The following is a 14,207-nucleotide window of genomic DNA, read 5'->3' on the forward strand; positions in this document are numbered from 1 at the left end:
TCATCCACATTTATTTATAAATTTTAATTTTAAATATCTTACCTGAAAATAATTGAAATGAAATAGTTAAGTGTTCTTCTCACGACAAAAAAAAAAAAAGAAAAGTAATGTGAAAGTTTGACTTTGTTTGTATCAAGTAAATTTGATGCTCTTATCATAAACAATGTTTATATCAGTATATCTTAAGAAAAAAATACCAATGATCCATAGTATCAAGAACAAAAGATTTAGATAAGTTTTTTAGTTTTCAAGTAAGATAGCTTTTGATATTTTAATCAAGTCGAAAACACACATTAGTTCAGTAAATCTAATTCTTTTATAACAAACTTTTTAAAAGCATATTTTTGGACTAGCTTACATATAGACACATAAAATATTAAGATTTAGATAGGTAAACACCATCGACCGAACTCATTCCCACCAAGTTTTTTTTATCAAATTAATTTTTACGTTTAAAGCTTCAATCCAATAGTAGTGAAATTAGATTTGAAATGATATTAAAATTGAGCATAGAGCAACTAATGAATAAATCACATAAAAACAATAAAGGTAATACCATAAACAAAAAAAGAATAATTCTCAAACATTTATTCTTAAACTATGAGGGTTTCTAGAATCTATAGAGAAGATTTAGGAAATCTATATGCAATCCTTTCTTTCCCCCTAAATTGAGTGGAGACCCACCTAACAAGAAAGATGGGTCATAATATACCCAAAAATCTTTGTACCAAGATCTTGTGGGATATAGACATATATTAATATCAAAAATCATATAATATATATATATGTATATATAATTATACATGTCCCTCTTAATTAGGGTGTTACATGTGACCCTTTAGCATGCCCATGTGTTGCTTTGTCCAAAGGCATCACATGTTGCGAAAATATGAGTTCTAATGACACTCACTATGACCCCATCAATTGGCCATTTGGGGGTCGGTCCCTATGTCCCTAAATTTCCTTATTCTTTGGTTCATATCATGTCTTTATGCCTTCCCCTTCAACGACCATCTTCTTCAATTTTTTCTCTCTTTCTTTTTCCCTTTCAAGAGCTTTGCTTTTCTGTAATTGATAACAATAATAACAACAAGATCATGTTTTTAATGAGAATAAATAAATAAATAAAGTAAATGTTGCAAATGTTTGGAAGTTTGTTGTTGCATCATGATAATGTTAGTGAATCACTAATTGTATTTTATTTTTCTACCTACGTGAGTTTATCAATCATATTGGGGTGTCACGACGTTTCTACGCTACTACAGATTGGATCACATGCTATTTAATGTAATCAGAGAGTCTAGAATATTAAAAAAAAAAAAAACAAATTCAATTTTCAAACGAAAGAAACTAGGTCGTTAAATATAAATAAGGCTCCAAGGATTTGAATAAAGTCAGAATTTAGTCACTTTAGTTTGATAAAGCTTCATACATAGTTCCAACAGTTTTATAAAATCCTTATAATTAGTCTTGAATGTTTTATCAAACACTCGGGACTATTTCCAACTTGGTTCAAACCGAAGCAAACCATAGTGACAAAACTTAGAATTTAACCAAGAAAATAAAACCTAAGAGAGTTCAGTTCATAGATATCTCACAAATAGAAAAAAAGTGAAACCTTGCTTAAACTTTTAGTTTCCATCTCATCGGTCTCTAAGCTTTTTATCTTTACAATCTAATCAGCCTTGCTATGAACATTTGAAAACAAAATGGAAAGCTTTATGTGCTATAAAATTCAAATGTTGCTTTCACCCAATCTACTAATTAATGAATCCTTTCTTATAACAAAAAAGAAAAAGGTTAGATTACAAACTAATAAGTTGATGTATTTGTGCACATTACATAGGAAGAACATTAGAAAAGTAGCCGCAATTCTCTTACTTTTCTTTTCTACATTAAAGATCTAAAAAGTCACCCAAAAACAAACAAACAAACATAATTTCAAACAATCTTTTTTTCTTGTGTTAAAAAGAAATTGGATGTGGACATTCTTGTTGGTCATAAAGGGAGCTGATTTTCAAACATAATTTTCTTGGAACAAGATTCAACCCACAACCCACAACCCTTTTCTTTTTCTTTTTTCTTTTTACTATATATTACAATTTTCTTTTCTAATGGAAAAAAGTTCATTTTTTACTGTATATATTACGAAGTTTTTATTATTGCATGAAAATTATTATTATTATGTTGGTGGATTAAAAATCTAAGATATAATAAATATTACAAAAGACTAAACTTGGACAAGTAAAGTGCATAAACTAAGGTTTGGTTTGAAATAGTGTTTTGAGAAAAATCAATTGTAAGATGAAATAAAGATTGTTTGGTAGATTTCAATTCTAAACTAAAAAAAAAAAAAAGCATACTAAGGTGTTTGATAGAATTAATACGAAATTGTTATGGTTTAATTATAATGATTTAAGTAAACATATTATTTATGTTATATATTGATATTTTGTATCAAATTTACGGTAAGATGATTATTTAAAACTTTAAATTAGCAAAAACACAGATTGATGTAACATAACACAACGAATAACAGGTAGAAGAAAGTAAATAACTAGACAATAAAATGACATGATCTAATTTGACATGCTATTGCTTCACAAAGAAGGTTAGTTGCACATGACACTTTATTAGTTTGTTTTATGATTTTTGGTGTTAGTGGGAAAAGAACATAAGAAAGGAAGGAATTGTTGTTGGCAAATGGTATTAAATTTTTAAAGTGAGAAAACAATATTATTTAGAACTAATGAGTTCTTGAAAAGGGAAGAAAAAACAAAGTAATATTGCAAGAAGGTCCCTTTGTTTATAGAGCTCACATGGTGTGAATGATGAGAATGGACAATAATGGTGGTAGGTGGGTGAGGTAGTTAAGCAATGACCATTAGGACCATTTTTACTTGAAAGAGATGAAGAGAAGAAAAAGTTCAAACTCTATGATGGTTTGCATTTGGGGTTGAGTCACTTTGTGAGGAAGTTATGTTACAATCCCTTCTAACTTAGACTTAACATGATCATTATAATGTTATTGCTAACAATTATTCAACATCAATGCACATTCTCACTTTTTGTTTATCAAGATAATCATGAAGCATTTAAAAGAACGTATTGAATTCTTAGTAACTCCAAAGTCTAAGAGTCCAATCATATTAGTGTGAAATTGACTATAATCATTGATGTATATGGGTGGGATTAGTATGTAAGATTACGTGATCAAAATGGTTGAAAGCTAATGTGAAAAAGACGGAGTGTTGTTAGGACAACACTCTATGAACACCCAACTGAGTGCATACAAATAATGACCTGGGTGTGCTCAAGAAAAGAATTCTAGCATTTATAATAGTACATACTCCTTCCGTTTAGTATTGACATCCATCTTTTTGTTCAGGCCCATACATGGGTTGCTCACATAACCTTCTAGGGCTGCTCCACATGTGTCTACCCTTTCAACAAACTTATAAACAAGTCCATCCAAACCACCTATGGTTGACATTTTGATTTATTGGGCCAAGGTCTTGGACCTTTTAGAAATCTATTTTGTGGGTTTTAAATATATTGGTTGATTTTTGAATTTTGGATTAGCCTTTTTGTTTGAATGGGACTTTTTAAGCTTCCAAGCTTAAGCCTACTCTCCTCTCTTAGCCTTAAACTTTACTTTAAAGTTATCTTAGTTTCAAGAAGGATTAAGCCAAGTTAGCTTTTGTTATTTTTTTACTTAAGCATTCTAGAGTTTTTGTGGTTCTCCATGCATAAGTCACCTTATCTTAAGTTTTGAGAAGTTGAATAAAACAAGAGTTGAACTTGTCTTGAGTTTCATTGGGTGTGTGAATTAGTATGGCATGGACATTACAACCTTAGAATCAAACTTGTAGAGTGATTTGACCTTGTGTTTGAAGCCAATCTTCATGTAAGGAAACACTCATAGACAAAGTAGAATGGTGGATGAAAAATGATGATAATATATAATGAAACAGGGTGTGGTGATACATACATTAATATAAACAGAGACTTAGCTTGAGTTTGCTTTACAAGTTCTTTGAACGTTCTTGTGATGATTTGTAAATGCGAAATGCAGCAATGCACATTGTGGCATTTCCTATAGCTGTTAGCATTGCCTGAATGGCCACCAAAACCTGCACCCAACACCAAATCCAAGTCATTTTATATCCTTTTCATGGTGAGGACTGAAGAACTTCATGTTCTTTTGAAATTACTGCACTAATACAACTAAATTTTCTGACAAAAAATAATCAAATTGAAGTGTGAAAGACAGCTAATTCTATATGTATTTCATGGTAAGATTGCCGTATGCTTTTGAAACTACAGCAATGGAATCTAAATGATGCTAGCCTTAAACTCAAAGAGAGAGAGAGAGAGAGAGAGAGAGAGAGAGACCACTCTATATACTTTTCACAGTAAGGTTGCTCTTGTTCTTTTGGAACTTTGCTATTAGAATCAGAATACTATTAAATTAACCTAAAGCCAGAGAAAGATCAGTCTGAACAAGTTTTTCTACGGTTTCCCCCTTCTTTTTCCTGGTCAACTTTGAACCTCAAGTTGTTCACAATCATATGTGAGATAAGGAATTTACTTGCGTGGTTGCCCAACAAATGGTTATACAGGAAGTAATTTGGAAGAAACTTAAAGTAAGAGTGAAGCAAAGTAAAGGAAGAGAAATGAGTTGGTGGTTTTCGTCTCTTCTATTAATTTTTAAGAAACAATAACCTTGAAATTATGAATTGACTATTGAGCTAAATAATCGGTTTCAAGATAGATTAAAACAACTAAACCGAGATCAAGAAAATCCAATTCATCAAACTGTCTTTCATTCTAAACAGAAATCAACCCAATAAGCAATAGCAGAGCAGTTTCCTAAATAAAAATCATCAGGATCATAAACTAAGTAAAAATTTGTACGAATTATTTCGAATATATGAACAGAATCGAGTATTTCAATTAGTCCAGAAAGATCTTGCGAAAACCAAAACTTACTGTACCTCAAGAGACTCAGAGTTATAGAAAAAATGCCATGTGCAAGCACAAAATGCTCCACCTAGCAATGGTACCTGCTCAAGTTAAAAATTGTTAGTTATCTGTAATCTGTCTATGAGTCATTGAGTTGAGCCCTTCAAAAGAAATCTAAAAGCTTTGATAACCTACAGAGCCAGATTATGACTTCATCGAAAACAGCAAACATAAGTTAATACTTCTTTAATCGAATGATCCTATGACATCGAGGGTAAATTGAATCCAATTTTTTCCATCGGTTCTCTGTTAATGATGGGTTTACTTTAACAATAACATCTCAGGTAATATTGGTTTAGGACTCCCTGAGCATCAATTTCCTCTTTTTCCACTCTAAATAGAGCATTCCATTGTAATTTTTACTTGAATTATTATCTATAGAAGTTGATGGGATTCTTTAATATTCAGAGAAAAAGGAACTCCTATCTATAAGATAGATGAGAATGCAATTAGAGACAAAGAAAAGGAACTCACCATTCCCCAAGAAAGTCCTTTCCAAGACTCATTACCAGATTTCTCTCCATATTGCCACACCAAAGCCATTGCTGTAATCCTAACAACACGAGACTTATGATCAACAAATTATAAACCAAGATAGTCACCAGCAAGAATTGAGAGGGTTTACCATTCATCCCTTTCCTTCAATTGATTATCTATCAAATGAGTAACTAAAATCCATAGTTCATTTCCATGACAATTAATAAAAGAAATTTCTAGATTTGGTACCGATTTATCATAACATTATAGTCTACCTTGGAAGTCCTATAATGCCACTTTCTCTCCAAATAGTACAAAAATATTCATCAAACCACAATTAGACAAGAAACTAAAAATACCTTAGCTTACTAAAAGCTTTTGAGTTTAGGGTTAGTATAGTTATCATCAAATATGCAGCAATATTTCTACACTTCTCAGATATTACCTGAAAAGGTATCTCTGTGTAATCAATTTGAAGAACTTATCACTTCTTACATGCACAATGAAGACAATAACAACAGTCTATTCTGCTTTGTATCCCTACTTCAATGAAGATTTAAATTTGAACATCAAACAAAATTACACAAGTTTGGTGAAAATCATTACAAAAGAGAATTGATGAATCCTCACCATTCAACAACGCTGGAAACATGAATGGCCCAGGTGGGCAAGGAGAGAGCATTTTGGGGCTCGTTAAAAAGCAGCGAAGATGACAATTCCGTGGCAGCAGAAGCGGATTCAGGTCCCAAAAGGGCAAGAGTGAAACCCGTACCGAGCAAAACCACCATGGTTTTGGAGGGAAAACCCAGACGGGAGATGGGTCGCCGGAATGAGACTCCGGTAGGAAGTTGAAAAGTAGGGGCAAAATCTGTGGAAATTGGGAGTGGGGATTTGGGAATTGAAAAGGAATACAAGAGTGGGGAAGTGAGTGACATGGTTTAGGATTGATGTAGAAGATGAAAATTTTGAATGGGCAAAATCAGTAAAGAGAGAAAGATTTGGCATGAAAATAGAGAATGGTGTTCATCATCATCATCATCATCGTCTCTCTTTGATTTTGGTTTGTTGTTGATAACTTGATTCTTCGAGGGGAAAATGGAGTAATTAACAATTGCGATAACATTTTGAATTGAATTAGTGGTTCAAATTTGGCTATCCAACTTATTTGATTTCCTAACCTATTTACGTTCTGCCCAAAACTTACAATAACTCAACTCCCATAGTGAGTTCTTACAATCTTAAAATTTGAGATATTTTTTCTTCCTATTGAAAAAAGTCTTAGCTTTTTGTTAAAATTTTGATAAACATTACCTTCTTTAATACTAGTTTTTAATTTATTAAAAAAAAATCCTTGTTTAATAATTATTCTTTTATTCTTTTTTAATTTAATTTGTCCTATAATTATTTAAAATATTGATACAAATTATTCTAAAATTTAATTTTGGTTTTCTCAATTAGTTTTTTACATTAAAATATTCCAAAATAATAACTTTTATTATTCAACAAAAAGTTATATCAAAATTTAGATATTTGATGCATGATTGTAATTTTAACAAAAGAGAAAGAAGAAAAGTTAATTCAGAAACATTTCTAATCTATCTTTTTTAAAAAAAAAAAAACTGCGTAACTTAACATATAATCATTTTTTATTGTTTTCATTTTATTAAAAAAAATTGACAAAAAAGAAACAAATTTAGATAATATAGTTTGGGATACCAAAATCAATAATGCTTACCATTCAATTATACTTAGTAATGATAACTCTAATTAAGAATTTATAAAAATCATTTTCCAACTTCAGGGGCAAGTCAAAAATCAAATTTACTTTAAAGCATGAAACTAAATTCAAATGTGAAGGCTAAAAAAAAATTAGTTTCTAAAATCTAAAAACCAAATAAAACCCGAAGTTTAAATCATGAACTAAAAAGTGTATTTTGACCCCCCAAAAATTCCAATATTAATAAAAATACATAAGTTAGTCATTCTCCCTGCCCAAATATACTGTGAAACAAAAATGGGGAATATCTAAATTAATCAATACTATAATTAAAATTCCCAACCTTGAATATGAGCCAATTGATTAAACTATCAAATAAACTCTTTAAAAATTGTAAAGATTGAATCCTCACTCTCATTTGAATTTAGCAAAGGTTTTGTATGTAACCTCAAGTCCAAGTGTTTGATGCAGTTCTAGAGAAGAGCTCTTCAACTGCCTCTACAACACATGTACAATAAATATAACTTTCTCTAACTCTCTTTCATCATATTTTTTTCTTTCCTCTTGCTCCATATCATAACCAGAGAAAATCCCATCAAAGACATCATCACAGTCTGCAAAGAAAAATAAATTAATCTTCTGTTACATATTAAGGTTTAATATGTTGTAATTTGTTGTCGTTTATCTTTCAATATATTAGGGAAATTAGGACAATCCGCTAAATAGGTTCCAAGCAACAATTATGTTTTAGTCCATAAAGTTCTCATGAAAGCTAATTTATTCACCGTCATTAACTTTTCAATAAAATAGGTACTAAAGATATGATGTAAGCGCACCTTTTGTTTGTTATCTCGTGAATAAATGTTTACATAGGCGAGTATTTGAAGTCATATCATATGTGATAGGTTAAAGTTCTTGTTAATAGATTAATAAACAGATTAAGGTCCTGATTAGGGTTAGCATAAACCATAACAAGTTGCTATACAAGACATCACACGAGTTTAAAGAACAGGTAGAATATAACTCACTGAGATTGCTGGGGGCACACTAACGAGGGGATCCTGGAAAAACCTGTTGGCAAGAGCAAGGGCAAGGAGGCTGCTTTGCATTCCTACACAATGGCAAATTCAATCAATTCTCTATAAACGTTATGATAGGAATGGTAGAGAAATTAAAGGAAAATAAGAAACTAGTTAAATAGTTTGTTTGGAAAGTTTGGTAATACATATGGTGTGTAGGGAAAGAGAAAAATGGGCAATATTTTGGTGAGTGAATTAGAGCTTGAGAGTGATCTCAAGATTGAGAGGTTCTGTTATTTTCTATAATACAATATATTCGGGTTCTATATCACATCGATGGATATTTAACTTTTGAAAAATGGTCAAACCTGTTTCATAGGATAGTGTTCTCTGCAGTGCTTTCACATCGGGTGACCCATGAAATGCAAGACCAGTCAAGGAGTACCCCGCTATAAACGCAGATAAATGAAAAGCAACAATGAGCAGCAATATGGAAAGTCCAAAAGGGGATATGACAGCGTTGATGTTAATTGCAAGTGGAGCTCCAACACAACAAGCTGTAACCAATACCGAAAGTGGAGGCAAGAAAGGTCGAATTGCTTCACAAATCCTAGGAAAGAACCTGAAAGGATAATCATATAAGATAATAGCAAGGTTTCATCGGATGGCATTTTGAATATGACGTCTAGAAAATGCTCTGTTACCGGTTGAGAAGCAAGCCTGCAGCAATTGGTGCAACTACAATCTGTGTAATGCTGGATATCATCCCTTTAACATCAACTGGAAGTCTCTTTCCAATGAGCAATAAGGATAAAAACGGTGTGACGACAACAGCAGTAGCAGTGGATAATGATGTCATAACTACACTTAAGGGGGCAAGGGATGGATCAGTTAAAAAAGTTGCATAACTTGAGAGTTGTGCGCCACTAACACAAGAGACCAGCATAATCCCCGCACCTGATGTATTTATTGACAGAAGGTTAAAATTCTCCCAAGTCCAAACAGTGGGATATAGGTTGAGTAAGCTCATTCTCACCTATTGCTGTAGGAAGACCAAAAAGGGTCACTGCAATTGTACCGAATAGATAACCAAGAAGTGGCTTCACAAAAAATTGGCCCACATAACCAGCAAAGATAGCCGCTGGTTGCTTGAATGCTTCAAGGAAATCTTTCTCACTGGAATTAACCCCAACTGCAAACATCAAAAACCCTAATGCAGGTGCATAGTACCTGTAAAAGCACTGACATATATTCAGAAGATAGTTAATCTTCTAGTAAACATGCTAGTATAGTACAGCAAATACAATATATTGGTCAACCAAGCTTCACTTGAATAACCTTTATCACCTGCTTGTAAACCATGCAAAAGACGGTGGGAAAATAAGGGCAACCAGTGTGCTAGCAAGAACAACATGAGGCAGAAGAGAATTTGACTGCTTCAATATCTCGACAAATGTAGTTTTCTTCTGGTCAATTATCTGATGCATAGGAAAATAAACTTCAGCAGCTACAATAGAATTAATGTTGAGCTTTGAATCCAGAATGATAAAATGGCAAAATTTTGAATACAAGAATACACATATCTTAATTTTGTGATGAAATAAAGTTAAACAATTCTCTCGAAAACAGCAATCTTTCATTTCACAAACTATGCGCCCATCTAACGAAGTTTTTTTTAAAAAAATTAAAGATTTTTTTTTAAAAAAAAAATCAGGGCAGAATCTAAAGACTGGAGGAAAAATAAAAGCTCCAGAAAACTTAACCAAAATTTAAAAAACGTGCTATGAAAAATAAAAGGCTAGATCTTATTTGATAGACTAATTACACAAACCTCCAAACTGATACATTAACTATATGTAATGAAATGGCTTTTAAATTAACTTCTTGGCATTAATTAGATGTAATAAAAGTTAAGCTTCTTTTCCTTCTTCCAACGGACAATTAAATTAACTTTATGACATCTAAACTTCTACAGCCAACCTATTTAGCCAAGGAGAAAACTAGACACTCATCCAACGTTTGAAAAATTCCACTTCCAATTTGTAATACCAATCTTCATTACAACACATCACAGCAGAAATTATCACTATTAAGAATCATAACGCCAAGAAAGGGAAAAGAAGATGCGTATTATTGACCTCCAGTTGTTTTACTTTTTTTTTATAGATTGTATAATAAATAAAAAAAGTAACATGCACAGTGATGACCGAATACAGCACCAGAGACTTTATTTGTTTTTATTGTCTTTCCTTCAAAAGACCATTTAAAAAATTAACTCAGGTTCTCTCATCTTCTCTTCCTTCCTCACCAGCTAAAGTACTAAATAAACCTCACTATTTTAAGCAAAAGAATCCTCAGTAGTGAGTAATGTTGATAAAGAAATATTTATGGAACAGAAGCATTACCTCTGGCGAACTGCTAGAAGAATCACAATCCAGCCGCAAAGATTCAGAAGAACTGTCCGGTACACATCTAGTGGATATGGAGAATCTGAGACTCCAATCAGAATAAACTAGAGAAATCGAAAAAATGAATCCAATCAGCTTCGCATGCAAATGAAATCAAGAATGAGAGGGGAAACTCACGGAAAGTGTTGGAACAACGAACAGAAACTCCATTAATCTGCGGCGGAAAACGATGGAACAGTCCCGAAATTGACTGATTACGAGAAGAAATAGACGTAGGGAAATCCAATTGAGAGCGATGAAGACGATGAATTTGCATCAAATTCTTCCCCAAAATGCTTGAACTCAAATTCATTTTTGTGAATTTTTTTCTTTTTAATTTTTTAAATTTTTTACAAATGAAAAGAAAGAGAGAGAGAGAGAGAGAGAGAGAGAGAGATAAATTGAGTTAGAAATATGAGAGAGTCTTTGACTAATTTGGAATATAATGAACCGTTTCCTTTTCTTCACTTTCTTGAAGCTCTTGTTTTAAATACAACTTGTTGTTTCTTTTAAGTTATAAGAATTTAAAACATTGTTTTTTCTTTTTTAGTCCGTGAAACACTTCTTTCAATAAAAAGATACAAAAATCTAGGTGAGCGTAGGTAATCGAATTTCACTCTCAAACATAGTAAAAAGTTATCACTTCAAATAAAATGGATAAACTTTTAGTTTTCTTCATCAACCTTACATTTTTGTGTAGAGGTTGAGCTAAATAGAATTATGAGATCGAATTAACGATATAGTGAAAGATAACATTAAGAAAGCGTATTAGTTATTTAACGATAGGATGTTGAGAATAATGGTGGATTATAATGAAAATTGGTTATTGAGAATAATGGTGGATTATAATGAAAATTGATTACCAAATTAATGAGGCTTTTTCTTTGAATATGGTAATGTCAATAAACTTATATTATATTGAAGAATAAATGTCACTATAATGGTCCCACCCAAGGATATATATTAGAACTTAGAAGGTTGGCATTGGTGTCATTGATAATTTAATATTATGTAATGTACTAAGTTGCAGGAAATGTTATCTATGGAAAAAGAAGAAAATCATTGTTTATGTTTTAAAAAAATCAGTCCTTACCAAAGTTTTGTTGGAGTTTTCTTATATAAGAACGAAAGTAAGGCAGTTAGATAATCGAAATTAAAGATGCATCAATCTATCTTTTAAAAATAAAATGATTAATAAACGGCGATGAGTTCATTTGACAAGAAGAAATGAAGTATTTAATATTAAAAGTGATTATTTGGTTCATATAAAGCTTGCTAATTTGAATATCATTTATAGTTAGCCCGATAATCTATTTGTAAGGCTTAAAATTTGTTGTTGGAAAATTATTAATGATGCTTTTTTCACTAGAAGTAATTTGTTATGTAAAGGAGCTCACTTCGATTTGATGGGTGTGTTTTGCACCAAGCAAGTGGATTTCGCGTTTCATAGTTTGTTCATAGGTTTATTTATACTAATTGTGATGATTTTTGGGATGGTATAATTGATTGGAGTTATCAAGACTGTTGACAATGGTTCTTTGGTCATTTTTTTGAGTTGTGGATCTTGATACAGTTGTTATCACGATGTAAACACTTTAAGAGACAGATGATAAAGTGGTGTTGCAAATAAAACTGATTGAATGTTGACCCTATGTACATTTCTACCTTTAAACACATCTCACGATCTAAATTCTATGAAAATCTAAGCAAATTGAAAAGAAGACTTCAACTTTATAAAACTAAAAGACATGCAACACAAATATACTTTTAAACTTTGTAGTTATGTTACTTCGTCTTCTTGTGATTGAATTTTCAAATGCAACATTTTAACTCTTCAACTTTGAATTTAATAGCATTTATGTTATTCTATCCAAATTTTGTTAATTATGTAACAGAAGCTTACTTCATACAATTTAAAAATTTCAAAATAAAAATATACATCACCCAACATTACTTTACTTTTAATATCTTTATCCATTCCTCCATCTTATAATCGGTAATAGACTCTTATAATTTATCAGTAATAAACAAATATTTACAACATGATCTTTAACTAATATATAGACTCATAAATTATTAGATTCATAAAATTTTAAAATATTGTTATATATTTAATTGTTTTAAATATAATTGTTATATTTATAAGTATCACTTATTAAAATTTAAAAAAAAATCTAAAATAAAAGAAAAATAGGTGTTACTAAAATTTAAAAAAATATATAAAATAAAAGAAAAATAGGTGTTACGTTTTTTTTTCCCTTAGTAATAAACATCAAACCATCAAATGTTATTTTTTTAAAACTTGTATTTAAGTGGTTATCTCAAACCAAACTTATTTTATAAACTCATTTTAGTTAACTGTGAAACACAAACTTACATTTTAATTTAATCACTTAATTGATAATCCAAAGGCAATGAATAAACTACTAAAATGTAAAATTGCGAAAAGTAAAATGTAGCGTCTGAAAGCTTAATCCAAAAAAGATTAAAAGGTGTAGTTTATATTGAAGAAGATTATAAAAAACAAACAATAAATAGCATAGGATTCGTAATTAAAAAATTAATTATAGTAATGGGATTAAAAGAGAGAGATTAGTGAGTGATGAATCAAAATGATTGTAGATAAGAAAGAATCGAAATTATTGTGTACAATTGTAGAATTAAAATTAATTTAATCAACATTATTAATCCATTATTACTTGGTACAATTTAATTAAAAGAAGAAAAAAAAACCGAATTATTCCAATAATTTTTTGGGTTCCTATTTAATTAATTGCAAGTGGGAGTCTCCTAATAACGAAAAAGCGAATAAATACATTATTTATTGTTACTAAGAAGAAGAAAAAAAAGAAAACGGGAAATGTCACTTTCGTATCACCGTCAACGGCACCGCCCCATGGAAAACTAGACGTTACCTTCTACAGTGCACGGCGTCCAACCGACCATAAAATTAAATTAAAAGTCTCATTTTATTTTTAATAATTCTATCAAATTAGATTTTATTTCTTTTATAACTCAATTAATTTACCCTAATTGTTATGATTTCCATACTTTGTCAAAAGTTTTGTGTGATTTGGTTCATATTTGCCTTAAGTTTCATACAGAGTATTTTTAAAAAATACGGTGGATGAGGTCGATAAACTTGTAAGAGTTTTAAGTTAGTTTAAGAAAGGTTTTTAAATATAAACAAGCGGATCAAATTTTGTTGAAAATCTCACGTTAGTAAAACTAATGAAACTTGCAGTTATTACGAGATAAATGACTTATTTCTATCGTTGTTAATTTGTTTTAAGACTACACCTTATTTTATTTTATACAAACTATTTACAAATACAAGTCTATTTCTAATTACAATAGATGTTGATAGAAGTTTAATCAGTGATTTTTTTTCTTCATTTTGTTTAAACAATCATGTCTTAAAATTTGGTCGTATAACTATCGTTTTTAAAAAAATTAAAATTTATTAAATTGTCTCTTGGCCATCCATTTTTTTCCATGTTGTAAATAGTTTTTTTTCCAAAC

The 14,207-nt window shown here is 30.7% G+C and overlaps 2 protein-coding genes across 5 annotated transcripts; both read right to left on the reverse strand.

Annotated features, from left to right (window-relative positions):
* Positions 1-735: 735 nt before the first annotated feature.
* Positions 736-6,710, reverse strand: LOC101205605 (ycf49-like protein). 2 transcript variants are annotated; one of them, XM_031882650.1, is made up of 5 exons: positions 6,133-6,708; positions 5,500-5,578; positions 4,998-5,066; positions 3,992-4,133; positions 736-1,065 (listed from the first exon to the last, which is right to left on the reverse strand). In XM_031882650.1, the coding sequence occupies exons 1-4, from the start codon at positions 6,435-6,437 to the stop codon at positions 4,026-4,028; spliced, it is 561 nt and encodes a 186-aa protein (XP_031738510.1). In that variant the 5' UTR covers positions 6,438-6,708; the 3' UTR covers positions 736-1,065; positions 3,992-4,025. The 2 variants fall into 2 exon arrangements, with proteins under 2 accessions (XP_031738510.1, XP_004147956.1); XM_004147908.3 differs by lacking the exon at positions 736-1,065 and having other exon boundaries at positions 3,785-4,133; positions 6,133-6,710.
* An 838-nt stretch (positions 6,711-7,548) lies between these two features.
* LOC101212171 (probable sodium/metabolite cotransporter BASS6, chloroplastic) lies at positions 7,549-11,128 on the reverse strand. 3 transcript variants are annotated; one of them, XM_011652127.2, is made up of 8 exons: positions 10,824-11,128; positions 10,644-10,750; positions 9,586-9,716; positions 9,275-9,468; positions 8,943-9,195; positions 8,607-8,860; positions 8,248-8,330; positions 7,549-7,833 (listed from the first exon to the last, which is right to left on the reverse strand). In XM_011652127.2, exons 1-8 carry the CDS (start codon positions 10,996-10,998, stop codon positions 7,750-7,752), a joined length of 1,281 nt encoding a protein of 426 aa, XP_011650429.1. In that variant the 5' UTR covers positions 10,999-11,128; the 3' UTR covers positions 7,549-7,749. The 3 variants fall into 3 exon arrangements, with proteins under 3 accessions (XP_011650429.1, XP_031738509.1, XP_011650430.1); XM_031882649.1 differs by having other exon boundaries at positions 9,275-9,479; positions 10,644-10,728; positions 10,824-10,959; XM_011652128.2 differs by lacking the exon at positions 10,824-11,128 and having other exon boundaries at positions 9,275-9,479; positions 10,644-10,817.
* Positions 11,129-14,207: the final 3,079 nt, after the last annotated feature.

Source organism: Cucumis sativus, chromosome 3, assembly GCF_000004075.3.
Source record: "Cucumis sativus cultivar 9930 chromosome 3, Cucumber_9930_V3, whole genome shotgun sequence".
Lineage (NCBI taxonomy): Eukaryota > Viridiplantae > Streptophyta > Magnoliopsida > Cucurbitales > Cucurbitaceae > Cucumis > Cucumis sativus.

Excerpts from the sequence above, each read along its gene's own strand:
- LOC101205605 (XM_031882650.1), bottom strand. The coding sequence starts at position 6,437 with ATGTCACTCACTTCCCCACTCTTGTATTCCTTTTCAATTCCCAAATCC. Across the intron at positions 5,067-5,499 it reads AAGGACTTTCTTGGGGAATG|GTACCATTGCTAGGTGGAGC; the intron begins GTGAGTTCCTTT and ends TAACTTGAGCAG. Across the intron at positions 4,134-4,997 it reads ATAACTCTGAGTCTCTTGAG|GTTTTGGTGGCCATTCAGGC; the intron begins GTACAGTAAGTT and ends TGTTGGGTGCAG.
- LOC101212171 (XM_011652127.2), bottom strand. The coding sequence starts at position 10,998 with ATGAATTTGAGTTCAAGCATTTTGGGGAAGAATTTGATGCAAATTCAT. Across the intron at positions 9,717-10,643 it reads CTTCTAGCAGTTCGCCAGAG|ATAATTGACCAGAAGAAAAC; the intron begins GTAATGCTTCTG and ends CCTATGCATCAG. Across the intron at positions 7,834-8,247 it reads GTGTGCCCCCAGCAATCTCA|ACTGTGATGATGTCTTTGAT; the intron begins GTGAGTTATATT and ends TTTTCTTTGCAG.